The sequence below is a fragment of the Artemia franciscana genome, chromosome 15 (assembly GCF_032884065.1).
Source record: "Artemia franciscana chromosome 15, ASM3288406v1, whole genome shotgun sequence".
Lineage (NCBI taxonomy): Eukaryota > Metazoa > Arthropoda > Branchiopoda > Anostraca > Artemiidae > Artemia > Artemia franciscana.
In genome coordinates this window covers 28,245,191-28,260,480 of record NC_088877.1, presented here as the reverse complement: position 1 = coordinate 28,260,480, position 15,290 = coordinate 28,245,191, and the positions used below count along the sequence as shown (strand labels likewise).

Sequence of the window (15,290 nt, the reverse complement as noted above, 5' to 3'; positions counted from 1 at the left end):
TGGTCGTTCGACTACTAATTCTGTATCTGAATAAAGATCTAATAGTGATTTTACTAGATATTTGGTTCCTTCTTGCCACAAATCTTTTGTGCTTAAACAACTGAAACAGAGGCTTCTCGGATAGTTTCTGATTTAAAGGGATCATCTTCTTCAGCACCTGCTTTAATACCCATTCGAGCAGTCAATTCAATTCTCCAGCAATAGTTACTCCACTAACAAAATTAATTATTAGATCATTTGAACGAGGAGTTCTCCCTAAGGCACTGAAGTCCACGCGTATAATCGTCATCCACAAAGGTGGTAGCAAGACTGATCCTTCAAATTACGGCCCTATTTCCCTTCTTTCTACAATTTCAATGGTCTTTGAAAGACTATTCCATTCTCGTTTGGCAGATTTCTTTGCAGCAAATAAATTTTTCATGAGCACCAGTTCGTGTTCGGTCTAAAGTATTCTACTGAACAGGCTTGTATTGGTCCTCTGAATTTTTTGAATAATGCTCTAGACTTGAAGAAAACACCAGCGACGAATTTTTTGGATGTGAGTAAAGCTTTTGAGAGTTTGTCCCATGAGATTCTTCTTGCAAAACTTTTGCATTTGGTGTTTGGGGAGAAGCATTATAATAGCTGTAATCTTATTTTAATGACTGATTTATTTCTTTTGATCCAGGGTCTGATATTAAGGCCAAAGTAGACTTTTGAATTCTACAAGGGTCTATAGTTGGTCCTTTGCTTTACATTGTTTATACGAGTGACTTGTATGGGCTATAAGAGATGCTCCCAGGTCCATTTGTTGCAATATATGACACCCAGATGAGTTGCAGTATCCTAATTCAATATATATTGAACAATATGTTGATTTATTTGCATTCGCTGAAGATAGAATACGCTTGTTTGTGCCGGGCAGGATCAAAATAATTTGGTAATACAAATACTGATGGATAGAGCTTATGAGTTGTTTTCAAGCAAATCGTCTCGGTCTAAATGTTTCCAAGTCTCAATTTTTTGTTTTTTTTCAGAATTGGCTTGCAGTTTCCTGGCTTAAATATTATTCCAAGTTCTAAATGTACTAGTTCTAGATCACAAAATAAGTTTGTTAGGTTTCTAGGAGTCCTTGTCGATGAGAATCTTTCATGTGATAACCATATTAAATTTCTAAGATTAAAAGTGTCAAGAAGCTTAGGTATGATACGTAAGCTAAGGTATATTTGTCTTGGTATATTTGTTGTAATTGTTACAACCCCGAGTTAGTGTAAATCTTCATGGAACTCGTAATTCTGAATTTTGGTGGTTTTTAGAACTCCCACCGTGAGGTCAGATTATAGCCCTATATACGGATGTAGAAGGGGGTTGGAACTCCCTGCCGAAGAATATCTGACACTGTCCCTCCATCGATGTCTTCGAAAGATTGATGAAAAGTCATTTGGGTTAATTTTTCATCTACGTTCAAAGGCCATAGAGCCTTTTGCAGGGATTTTAAAAGAGATGCATGAATTGATTATTTGATGTTAATAAATTGAGTTGAGCTGAGTTCTTCAAATGGACTCTACATATTCCCAAAACGCCTGTGAAAAAAAAACACAAAAAAAACAGGTACACAGAGTGTATTATGCAAGGTTTGGTTCCCTCTTAGCTAGACTGGGATTGAACAAATGACCATCCAGACTGGTCCATCAAATTCGTGAGGTTTTAACAATTTACACGCTAATTTCTTACATTTTCATATAGTTTATCGATTCTGCATTTCCCCCTAAAACAACCTGCCTTCAAACCCTTCTTTTCATATATTAATTAACAATTTTTACAATATTTGAACTGAGGTCAGTAGCAGTCTTTTCATTATCATTGATAGCATTTAAAATATGAAGAGAAGCACAATTATAATTGTAGATTACAAAAAACAAACAAATACACATTTTTAATGACTAGAGTTTTCTTGCAACGTCGACGGGCTGGGCCGAAACACAAGAGATGGCGGAAAGAATATTGTTGGAGGAAACGGAAACGCTGCAGAGGGAAAACAAGCTGCACATGGTTGCAACATGTCGTGCTGGCCATCGCATCTAGAATATAGAAAGAGATTGAAGATTGACAGAGAAAATTTCACCACAAGTTATTTCAAAAGACACCTTCTAAAAATAGATGTAAAGTACAGTATCTGGAAAATTTATTACTTTTTTTTAAACAAAAAATAAATCACCAGAAATATTCAGCGACTAGTCCTATTTATGTTGAGCAAAATTTCGTATCATCAAGACTTCTATATGTACCAATAATTTGCAATTGAAAAAAGTATACGCTGTTCTTCATTTAAGAATAACTAATGTCAAATTGGGTGGCTAACACATTAAAAAACAATGAAAATAATTGCCTACCAGATTTAATTTTTTTTTTCTTCTTCTGAAACATCAGAAAATATGTCAAACAGTTTGGGATAGCGAATTGTAAGCAAGGAGCGACTCAGCCCAATAGTAACCAAAATTCTAATAAGTCAGATTCTAAGAATTGGCTTTTTATGTTTGATTAAATAAAAAAAACAAGTTTTTTCAACTGAAAGTAAGGAGTGACATCAAAACTTAAAACGCACAGAAATTACTTCGTATATGAAAGAGGCTGCTTCCTCATCAACGCCCCGCTCTTTACGCTAAAGTTTGACTCTTTCTCTCAATTCTTCTTTCTAAAACAGTAAAAAACTTTAGCGTAAAGAGCGGGGCGTTGATGAGGAAGCAGCCTCTTTCATATACGAAGTAATTTCTGTGCGTTTTAAGTTTTGATGTCACTCCTTACTTTCAGTTGAAAAAACTTGTTTTTTTTATTTAATTTCTGAACGTTTTGAATCAATGCATGTTTTGATTTTGGCTCTCCGCAGAGGAATAATCAAAACGAAATTTGCATATTTTTTTTTTTTGGCTCAATGGCTTTCTCATAATTTTGATCGAATGATTTTGAGAAAAAAAGAGCGGGGGACGAAGCCTAGTTGCCCCCCCCCCGATTTTTTGGTTAATTAAAAAGGCAACTAGAACTTTTAATTTTTTACGAATCTTTTTATTGGTAAAAGATTTACGTAACTTATAAATTAGCTTACGTAAAGAACTTTTGTATTCTCATGTTTTTATTACATATATGAGGGGATTCGCCCCATCGTCAGTACCTCGCTCTTTACACTAAAGCTTAAATTTTATCCCAATTCATTAAGAATGACCCCCTGAATCACAAAAGCCGTAGAATAAGTAGTTGAAATTACCGAAAATACTTTAGCGTAAAGAGCGAGGTATTAGAAGGAGGTGAGCCCCTCATATGGGTAATAATTTCTGTTTGTTTTAAGTTTTATTGCTGTTCCTTACTTCCAGCTGAAAAAGCTTTTTCACTTTTATTTTTTAATTGTTTTTTTTTTAAATAATGCTAGTAAATCCTGCTCTCCCTTCATGGAAATTTTCTTCTCCCATTACAAATTCTCGAAGGAAATTCCCCCAGCATATCCCCCTCTTCTCAACCCCTCCCCCAAACCAAAAAAAACCTCCTGAAAACGCCTGTATACTTCCCAATAACCATTACTATATGTAAGCACTGGTCAAAGTTTGTAACTTGTTGCCCCTCCCACGGGGACTGTGGGGGAGTAAGTCGTCCCCAAAGACATAGTTATAAGGTTTTTTGACTACGCTGAATAAAATGGCTATCTCAGAATTTTGATCCGTTGACTTGGGGAAAATAATTAGCGTGGGAGGAGGCCTAGGTGCCCTCCAATTTTTTTGGTCACTTAAAAAGGGCACTAGAACTTTTCATTTCCGTTATAATGAGCCCTCTTGCAACATTCTAGGACAACTGGGTCGATACGATCACCCCTGGAAAAAAAAAAAAAAAAAAAAAAAACAAATAAACACGCATCCGTGATCTGCCTTCTGGCAAAAAATGCAAATTTTTGTAGATAGGAGCTCGAAACTTCTACAGTAGGGTTCTCTGATACGCTGAATCTGATGGTGTGATTTTCGTTAAGATTCTATGACTTTTAGGGGGCATTTCCCCCTATTTTCTAAAATAACGCAAATTTTCTCAGGCTCTTAACTTTTGATGGGTAAAACTAAACTTGATGAAACTTATATATTTAAAACCAGCATTAAAATGCGATTCTTTTGATGTAGCTATTGGTATCAAAATTCCATTTTTTAAAGTTTTGGTTACTATTGAGCCGGGTCGCTCCTTACTACAGTTCGTTACCACGAACTGTTTGATTTCGTTTTGATTGATTCAATTTTGGCCACCAGAAGTTACGAGCCTGTGAAAATTTGCCTGATTTTCGAAAAAGGGGGAAACACCCCCAAAAAGTAGATTAATTTTAATGAAAATCGCAGCTTGAGATTCAGCTCGTCACAGACCCTTACATTAGAGATTTCAATCTCCAATTTGTAAACATAAGGATTTTTATATGTTTTGCCAGAATAAACATCACTGATGCTTGATATTTTTTTTGTTGTTTTCCCCGATTGGATTGTATCGAACCAACGGTCCAAGAAGATAGGGAGAAGGCTAATTCCAACGGAAACTAAAAGTTATGGTATCCCTTTTTGGGTGATCAAAAAGATCGGAGGGCAACTAGCTCCCCTCCCATACATTTTTTTTCCTCAGAAATATCTGATTAAAACTCTAAGATAGCCATTTTATTCCCCATAGCTGAGAGGTGTAATAACAATGCGTCAGTAGTATGCTAGCATGCAGTCCAAGTGCCCAGGTATCCCATTATTCTGAGTGCACAGTATCCCATCATTGCAAGCAGAAAATTATGGCGTTATCGCTATTTCCGGTTTATAAGGAAATTCATGGAAGCATCATTATCTGAGTTTCGTTTGCCAAGCATATTGTTCAATAATTTCAGTAAGCTTGAAGTGACATGATGTTTAATAAACGAATTTTTGATACGGATTCTAATATACAATTGGAGGAGATCTTATATCCTAATAGTATCTAGCTGATTATTGATTATTGATAATTGATTATGACTACAACCAGCCAGATATCATTTCTGTGATGTAAATGGCCCTGAGCACATCTGTTTTTCAGTTATGGGGCTTTCACATGAGTTTGGGTCCCCACATTCCCATCCTGGACCCAATATACACTACCAAGGCTCCGAGTCACCCTCCAGGGCCCCAATGCCCTCCCCAAGTTTCTGCCCCCTTTCAATTTTTTTTCAATTTTCAATTTTTTTGGACTTAGATGTTTTTAGACACACAGAAACGCAGTCACATGTATCGCTCACAAATGTCATAACCTCCCGTTAAAGTAGAAGGTTTTACTGAAATGTCTCCCACATCAACTCCTTGAACAAAAAGACATGTTTCGAAGGGTTTCATACATTCATTTATAGGCACATCCCCCTCTTCCTAGTTTCCAACCACACCTCCACAAAGAGCACACTGGACCTGATCACTCTAGCCCACAAAAAATAATCCTGCTGTTGTAAGAACTTCGGCATCGCTGAAATATTGACCACATTCCACTAAATGTCCTTAGTCTAAAACCCTCTCGTTTAGGAGCCCTGCATTTTTCATGGAGAAAATCCTTAGGATAATACATTTTACAACTTGTCTGTCATGATATCTGCAATTACATAATACCTAGTTATTGACTAATATCCTCTCGTTTAAGAGCACTACCTTCTTCTTGTGACAGTAAAGGTATACCTTTGTGGTTGCAGACAAAAATAATGTAGTCTTGGCTATAGCTTCTTGATCCCCTGTATCGTTCACAAATGTCATAGCCTCCAGTTGAAACAGGAGGTTTAATTGGAAGGTTTCCCACATCAAATCCTAGAGCAAAGGGACATGTTTCAAAGTGTCTTCTACGCTCATCTATAGGTACATTGCTCTCTTCCCAGTTTCCAACAACACCAGCACAAAAACACACTGAACCTTGTCACTATGGTGAACAAAAGAGAATCCTGATTTTGTAAGTCCTTTGGCATCAATGAAATTCTTTGACTACATTCCATTTAATGTCCTTAGTCTAACACACGCTTGTTCAAGAGCATTGCATTTTTCGTGGTCACGAAACTCAGATAATAACACTTCCATAAATTTCCCTGTCACCCTGAAATTGCGTCAACGTCATATGTGTCTGCTCGGAATGATAGAGTACTATGTGCTCGAAATGATGAGATACCTTTGCGCTTGGAATTATTGGACTATCTGGGCGCTCAGACTGCATACTTGCATGCTACTTACCTCTGGGGATGCCATGACCCCCCTCAAAACCCCTGACAAAAGGGTTTTTAGCTAGAAAATTAAGTAAGTAAGTAAGTAAGTAAGATGGGACTAGACCCGGTGCTGATCTCCGTTTCATGGGCCTTCAACCAGGAAGTGTAATGGGGGGCTGGGGGCCAACCATCCTGTGCTTTCACACACCCTTCCTGCATACCTTCCCCATATTTCTCCAGGTACCCATTTAGAGCTGGGTCGGCTCTGGCTGAGCTTACAGAGTCACGCCAGTGATCCCCGTCCCAAACTAGATAACTGGTCACAAATGGGATTGAACCCGTCCCCCTTGGACACAGAATTCCCACGCCAGCGCGCGAACAACTCAGCCAGGGCGGCTAGCTAGAAAATTAGCTCATTGCTTACGCACAGTATTTGTTATTGGGAAGTATGACATTTATCTTTCTGTAGATCTACTTTTGTTGATTTACTAAGAGGGGGTTAGAAGGGGAAATTAAGGAGAAGGGGTACTTGCAAACCTCAAGTTAAGGGCTTTGAATTACTATAATGGTACCGTTTTATCCTTCCAAGCTTCTCCACTCAATAAGTGGGACCAAAAGTACCGTTCTAGTTTTACATGGTACCCAAGGATGGTAAAATTGACAAAAAGCACGTAGACATCAGCAATATCTTTCAAATGAGCCATTAAACAACTCTCCAAGAAGTTGTGGTAGCTACTAGCCCCAAATTGTTTACTTGAGGCTAGGCACCAAAGTGCCGTTTTTAGTGCTATTTGGCGCTTTTAGTTGAAAAAATTCATAGTATGAACGTAGATATGAGCAATATCTTTTATATGAGTTATTAAACATCTGTCTACGATGTTCTGGTAGCCCACTAGCCCCATCCCTTGATAAATGACACACAAAGCTCCATGTTTAGTGCCATATGGCACTTTCAGAAGGTGCAATTTATAAAAGGCACGTATACATGAGAAATAGATTTCAACATATCTCTAGGATACCCTGGTAACCCGCTAGCCCTCATAAAAAGAAAAAAAGGAGACACATCAGCTCAACCGGTGCAAAAAAGTGATTTTCCCTGCTGTTCAAGGTAGGGGACTTTCCCTTATTCTAGGTTTTCAAAGACCCAGATTCCAGCGCTGCCCTTTTCAATTCGATCCGACGCCATTTAGGGGTCTCTGCTTTTCTTTCAAAATCACCATAAATTTATTTTTCGCAATAAACCTTTACTTTGAATCTGAACCAAAATAATAGTTACCAGTCCTGGATCAGTGTCGGATGGCAATTTTCTCATTAGGGAGCTGTTTTATAAACACGTTTTCATACTTTTGGTTACTATGGACTGTGGTTCGGTCTTCACTGGGTTACAGTAACTGCTGCAACACTCACCCTGTATTTATATGTGCGATATTTTGATCTGTTTATGTTAATAGTAAGATACTAATGAAATGTGATGGATATTAGTCATATGAATTTAAGTCAAGAAGTTCTTAGATTGGATCAGTGCCTAATAACGTTTACATCTCATTTTCGAACGAAAAAGGGCTCTTCAACCAAACGAGTTTGACATGCATGACGCACCACATAGACTTTTAACTCAAGTAGAAAATTGCATTAGAATAATAGTAATAATTTTCTTTTAATGCTACCCTCCCATTTGTTCTCTCCACAAGTTACGTTAGCCTTTAACAATCTAATTAAATAATTATTTTCTAGCGAGAAAAAACTGATTCCTAAACATGCAAGAAAGTTAAATTGACCGTGGTAATTCCTGCTCGCTGTTTTCCCTATCTGAAATTGCTTCGCAATAAACACGATAAAAACTAATCAGATCCTATATAGATAATAAGCTTTAATGCCTATTTTTGTTAAAAGCTTTTACCGGATAAGTGGCAGTATTACCAGGGTAAGTTATTAGATCATTGTATTATTGGTCGCAGAGCAAAAGGGCACAGCTCCTATTTCTAGCCCCTCAATCCTCTCTCCATGAGGTTGTAAACTATTTTCAATTCTCTAGGAATTAATTATAGTACGCATTCTTAATAATATGGCATGATATCACACGATATCGTTAAATGTAACGATGTTAAACACATATATATATATAAACGAGCAATAATTGTGTATTTATTTATTTTTGTGTTTATTTATTTTTTCTCGAAAATGGGTTAATATTTTTTTGGGAAAATTGGTAACCTACGATTTTCTGGTCTAAAGAGCGATCTATGTAGGTCAGAATTTTTGGAAAATTAGTTGAAAGCCTCAAATTTGAAAAAAAAAACATTACGTAAGTGACGTCATGCTCATGAACACATTTGAAAAGCATACATACGTCATATTTGCCTCACTATTGGTTGGATCGTTTTCACTGTCTATGATGCATGCAAAATTACACAAGAAACAAATGATTGACAAGAAAAATCATATTTCCAACGTCATATTTACTAGTGCATTCCAAAAGAATAAATTTTATTCCCCTTCCTTCCCAAAGAGTGAAAGTATCGTTTTTATTTCTATGACGCATTAGACATTACAAAAGGAACATACTTAAGTATAAAATACCAAGTGTAATTAGTCTATTGCATTATAATTGGTCTATTACTAATTAGTCTATTTACAAAAGGCTTTTCAAGTAATTTCATAATGCCTAGGTAAGTAGAGCAAGTAAAGGGAGTAATTATAATGCCTAGATGACAAATAAAGAACCTAGATCATCAAACGCGACAAGACCAATCCGAAATGTGATATAACACTAAAACAGCACTTATGGTATCACTTCTTATCTAGATTCATTAAAAAAAAAAGTTTTTTTTGAGAGAAATAAAAAGCAAAGGTGAAACTTAAAACGGACAAAAATTATTACTTCATAGCCTATCTAATATTTATCAATAAAACTAGTGCAAATAACCAACCAATTATGTTTCCCTATGTTTCTAGGATTATAGAAAACTGGCGCTTTGCTGAAAACACCAAATAATATAGAAGCCATGGTACTGTAAAAGTAAACCAATTAAGGACATTTTTTACAGAATGAAAATGGGATATTTTAGGATTGTTGCTTAATTTTCTTTTTCATTTAATTTGGAATCACTTCTGCATAATGGCTCAGTTCAATGACTGGCTCTTTTTGGTTGTGAAGAGGACAAGCCATGATTAGTTTGTAGACAAGTTCGAAGTAACTCCATCTTGATAGTATTAGGACTATAGACAAGCTTTACAATATATTATAACTTGAAATTTACTGCTGTATAAATAACTGGGTATCCTGTGTTCATATTTTGGCTTATTTGATCTTCACTTCGAGCAATACTAAGGCGCATTTTTTACAATTTAAGGTTATACATTATTCACCATTGGAATTATCAAACAGTTCGAGGTAACAAATTGTAGTAAGGAGCGACCCGGCTCAGTAGTAGCCGAAACTCTAAAGAAAGTTTATGCTGAGTCAAAGGTTTATGCTGATTTTAAATACATTAGTTTCATCAAGCTTAGTTTTACCCATCAAAAGTTACGAGCCTTTTTTTTTATCTGGATTAAAAATCTGTCTAGATACCTGCGATTCCAATACGCCCAATAAAAATACGCCAATACCGATACACGTGATATCAATACGTCCAATATTGATGCAGTGTGCAGCCCTTTCCCCAGGGACTATGTGGGGTCATATCATCACCAAAACGAAAGACGTTTGACCTTCGAAGTATGTTGAACAAAATCGCTATCTCAAAATTGTGATTGGATGACTTTGGGGGGAGGAGCCCTTAGGAAGGGGGTCTAGTTGCCCTCCAATATTTTTGGTCACTTAAAACAGCACTAGCAAATTCAATTTGTGTTTTAAGGAGGTATTACATATCTTTCTATGATGTTTGGTCACCCCCTAGCCTATCTAGAAAAAAAAAAAAAAAACGGGAGACAGCCCAGTGCTACCCATGCAAAAAGTCATTTTCCTTGTTGTTTAAGAAGAGGGGCTGTAATTTCCCATGATTAAGTTTTCGACCGTGCTGATTCCAAAGGTAGACTTTTCATTTTGATGCGATGTCATTTTCGAGGGGTTTCAGCCTTTGTTTTAAATCACCGTTCTTTTCTTTTCACAATAAACTTTTACTTCAAAGACGAACCGAAATAATAGTTACCATTCCTGGATCGGGGTCAGATGGCAATTTTTCATTAGGTAATTTTTTTCTAAACGCGTTTCTTAACTTTTGGTAACAATGGACTGTGGTTCGCTCTTTACTAGGTTGCAGCGGCCACTGCAACCGTGATAAACAGTAGATTCGAAGTGGTTCTGGCTTCAAAAGCAGACGAAGATGTGATCTTTTGTAGTTCATTTCAAAAAACCTGGTTTATAATACCATTTATCGTAGCTACACGAGAAATGATCTTTTTGAAACTTTGATGTCATTTACAAGTAATGAGTGGCTTTTCCATTTACGGACAGTTCAATTAACCCCCAAAGCCTAAAGGCACACTTCTGTTAAGCTACCAAAATTAGCCAAAAATATGTCTGGAAATGCAAAGCTATCCGCTTAGTTAACCTTTGGTGTCAAAGCTATTCGCCTGAATCTACTTTCTTTAAGTGCTACTAAATTTAATTTTTTTTTGAACGGCTGCCTCCGCCCCCTTCCGGAAAATGATTATTGAAGTGTTGCTTCTATATTAAATTCAAATTAAAAACGGGCATAGATCTAACATTTATCGATAGAACTAGTGCAAATTTCACTAGTGTTCTATTTTTGAAGGATTACAGAAAATTAGCACTTTACTGAAAACTCGTGACAATATAGGTTTTGGTACAGTAAAAGCAAACCACTTAAGGATATTTAACAGTATATTGTTGCTTAATTTTTTCGTTTAATTAGTTATCACTTCTGCACTTTGACCTAAGTCCAAGGATTGACTGTCGTTTTAGATCTGAAAAGGACACTTTATGATTATTTCAAACAGTTCGTGGTAACGAACTGCAGTAAGGAGTGACCCGGCTCAATAGTAAACGAAACTCTAAAAAACGGAATTTTGATGCTTAAAGATACATCAAAAGAATCGAATTTTCATGCTGATTCTAAATATACAGGTTTCACTGAATTTAGTCTTTGTCAACAAAAGTTACGAGCCTGAGAAAATTTGCCTTATTTTGGAAAATAGGGGAAAACATACCCTAAAAGTCATAAAATCTTAACGAAAAATCACACCATCGCATTCAGCGTATCAGAGAACCCTATAGCAAAAATTTCCAGCTCCTATCTACAAAAATGTGGAATTTCGTATTTTTTGCCAGAAGACAAATCACGGGTGCGCTTTTATTTGTTTGTTTGTTTTTTTTTTTTGTTTTTTTTTTCCCAGTGGTCATCGTATCGACCAAGTGGTCCTAGAGTGTCGCAAGAGGGCTCATTCTAACGGAAATAAAAAGTTCTAGTGCCCTTTTTAAGTGACCAAAAAAATTGGAGGGCACTTAGGCCCCCTCCAACGCTCATTTTTTCCCAAAGTCAACGGATCAAAATTTTGATGTAGCCATTTTGTTATGCATAGTCGAAAACCATTATAACTATGTCTTTGGGAATGACTTACTCCCCCACAATCCCTGGGGAAGGGGCTGCAAGTTACAAACTTTGACCAATGTTTACATATAGTAATGGTTATTGGGAAGTGTACAGACGTTTTCAGGGGGATTTTTTTCGCTTGGGGGTGGGGTTGAGGGGAGGAGGCTATGTGGAAGGATCTTTCCTTGGAGGAATATGTCATGGGGGAAGAAAAATTCAATGAAAAGGGCGCAGGATTTTCTAGCATTACTATAAAAAAAAAAACAATGAAAAAATAAACATAAAAACGTTTTTTCAATTGAAAGTAAGGAGTAGCATTGAAACTTAACACGAACAGAGATTATTACGCATATGAGGGGTTCCAAAAATACTTTAGCATAAAGAGCGAGGTATTTAGGAGGAGATAAATACCTCGCTCTTTATGCTAAAATATTTTTAGTAATTTCAACTATTTATTCTACGGCCTTTTTGATTCAGGGGTCATTTTCTTAAAGAATAGGGACAAAATTTACGATTTAGTGTAAGAGCGAGGTATTAACAAGGGTACAAACCCCCTCGTATACATAATACAAATATAAGAATATAAAAGTTTGTTACGTAAGTTAATTCTTAAGTTACGCATATTTTTTACTAATAAAAACGTTCGTTAAAAATTAAAAGTTCTAGTTGCCTTTTTAAGTAACAGAAAAATTGGAGGGCAATTAGGCCTCCTTCCCCACCCCTTATTTCTCAAAATCATCTGATCAAAACTAAGAGAAAGCCATTTAGCAAAAAAAAGAATTAATATACAAATTTCATTTTAATAATTTATGTGCGGAGAGCCAAAATCAAACATGTATTAATTCAAAAACGTTCAGAAATTAAATAAAAAAAACTAGTTTTTTTAACTGAAAGTAAGGAGCGACATTAAAACTTAAAACGAACAGAAATTACTCCTTATATGAAATGGGTTGTCCCCTCCGCAATCCCTCGCTCTTTAGTCTTTACGCTAAAGTTTGACTCTTTGCCACAATTCTACTTTTTAAAACAATTAAACGCTTTAGCGTAAAGAGCGAGGGATTGCGGAGGGGACAACCCATTTCATACAAGGAGTAATTTCTGTTCGTTTTAAGTTTTAATGTCGCTCCTTACTTTCAGTTAAAAAAAACTAGTTTTTTTATTTAATTGTAGACAAGTTCGAAGTGAACCAATCTTCATAGTATTAAAACTACAGACTCGCTTTAGAATTTGTATCATATCTTAAAATTATCCGTTGTATAGAGAGGAATAACCAGATTTCCAGAGTTATTACTACGGTTTATTTGTTCTTAATTTCGAGCAACACTAGGTGAGACAGAGACTAGATGTTAACTGATAAGCCAATCCATTATTATTTATGGTGTTTAATAACTTTGCACTTATTTGATGATATTCATTTTTATAGATAACTTTAATTTTATACTGAAAGTTACTGATATAACAGCTCATGCAAGACTATGACAAGCTTTATTGATTAGTTTATTGCTGTGAGGCTAGGTAATAACTTTTGACTGCCAAATCAATATTCTTGTTTTTTATGCTTGGCTTTTGTGTTTTCAGTAAAGGGCTAGTTTTCTGTAATCCTACAAATGTAGGGAAATATACCCAGTTTGTCTGTTTAAACTGGTTTTATCGATGTGTGTTAGATAGGTTGCGAAGTAATCATTTTTGTTTGTTTTAAGTTTCAACTTTCCTCTTTACTTCCTCCGTAAAAACTGTTTTTAAAATATTATAGACAAAAAGAGACATCTTTTGAAATACCTGTTTTTCTTCAGCAGTTTTTTTTTATAAAAGAGATAATACTTGTTTGCAAAAAAAATATACCTATAAATGGTTTTCAGTACTTGAAGAAAAACACTGGTGACTTTAGAAAAACTTGGGGAGGGGGACAATCACCCATCTGTTTTTTTTTTATTATAAGCACATTTTAAGCTTGTGTGTTGCAATATACTAGGGCATCACAATATAAGCTGGAAACCACGTAGAAACAATCTTTATGGAGAGTGAAACATTGAAGGAGCTCATTTTCATCAATATGGAGAGTAAATGGGGTATTATGGGGAAATTCACAGACAAACATAAAGAGCTTGAAGGAGATGGGGATCTATATGTATTCTTAATTTATATCAGCATTCAGATGGTGTGGAGGCACTCGGTACACTACAGATAAAATAATAATTGACTTTTCCGCCACGGCTAATCTTTTTCGAGGAATTCTTGAAAGGAATGTAACTATTCATATTTTCAGTATCTTCTATAAAGGCTGTGAGAATTGTATTCCCTGGAACTTCAATTGCTCAAAATTTCAGAACTGCACTTAATACTTTTTACCTTTTTATTGCGGCAATGCTTCCAACTGTTCGTTTATGTGATTATTTTTTATGGAAGTGAAAACAATTTCCATCACAAAACACTTGTTTCAGTTCCCAAAGGATATTAATTACACTGTGACCATATTCAACCGTTTACAAAGAATCCATTTAAACTCAATAAGCTCTAGGATGGGGCCTTGTAATTAAAAGTAATTATCTACTGTCAAAATGTGGGAAAAAATTTAGTTCCTGGAAATGTTGGTACCATTTTAGTCATGCTAAATTATACTTCAATCCAGGTGCCATCAGGAATGGCGTGAAAGTTCTTTTCAGATAAGAAAAATTTTTCTTAATTGTTCGGAAACAAATTTGTGACAAAAAATTTTTGGATCAAGTTGACAAAAACTTATCTTGCGAAATACTGCTAACAAAAATATGTTTACAAGACTATCAATGATTTTATGAAAAGTAATTAGGCCCTTTTATAATCAAACTACTTCTGATCAAATTCTTAACTAATCTGATCAGAGGAGGAAGAGGCTCTATAATAGCTGCAAATACCTGAAACTTGATCACTTACAACTAATTTCACCTAAAACTGCCTTATTAAGTGACCTATGTTCCGGACTTTAGTTTCTTAGTGACAAAAACGGGTATTAACCTCTTTACTTGTTTACACCCACTAACATACGAAAAAGACGTTTGAAGATTATGTAAACAACTTGGAATGGATTGAAATAGTAGCAACAATGCTTTTCATGCACATTTGTATGTGTGTAAATTGCTTAGTAAATTAGTAAATTGATTAGTAAATTAGAAAATTGCTTATAAATAGTTTCATTTCGCACTGAACCAGCAATTAAGAGTCACAAGAAAAATTACATGCCAATCGAATGCTAAAAAATCTTGAAACTCGAGTGACTAAAAAGAATGACTAAGTATGAAATGAATACAATGTGTGAATGAGGATAAGGGTCAATGTCAAACATTTTGCCGGTATTTCCAACAAATGCCCGCCTGAATTTTAAAGCTAATCCAAAAAGGCAAATCATAACTGAGGGATTGGCATTAAAGCAAAAGTATTCTGCCCATAATTTGCGAAGGAAATATTATGCTAACAAAACTAATGTCGACAAACACAAAATTTGAAACTGCAAAAGTAAGCCAGTTTCTAGAAGAATTTCCAAGAAAAAACCTTAAATGTTAATTAAATTATAC

General features: G+C 35.6%; 1 protein-coding gene across 1 annotated transcript in view; it reads right to left on the bottom strand.

Moving 5' to 3' along the window:
- Window positions 1-1,858: 1,858 nt before the first annotated feature.
- The window catches only part of LOC136036623 (homeobox protein rough-like), a 34,264-nt gene continuing 20,832 nt past the window's right edge, over window positions 1,859-15,290 (bottom strand). Inside the window, exon 3 of the mRNA XM_065718927.1 lies at window positions 1,859-2,060. Coding sequence (XP_065574999.1) covers window positions 1,916-2,060 — 145 coding nt within the window. The 3' untranslated portion in view covers window positions 1,859-1,915. The remainder of the gene's footprint in view (window positions 2,061-15,290) is intronic.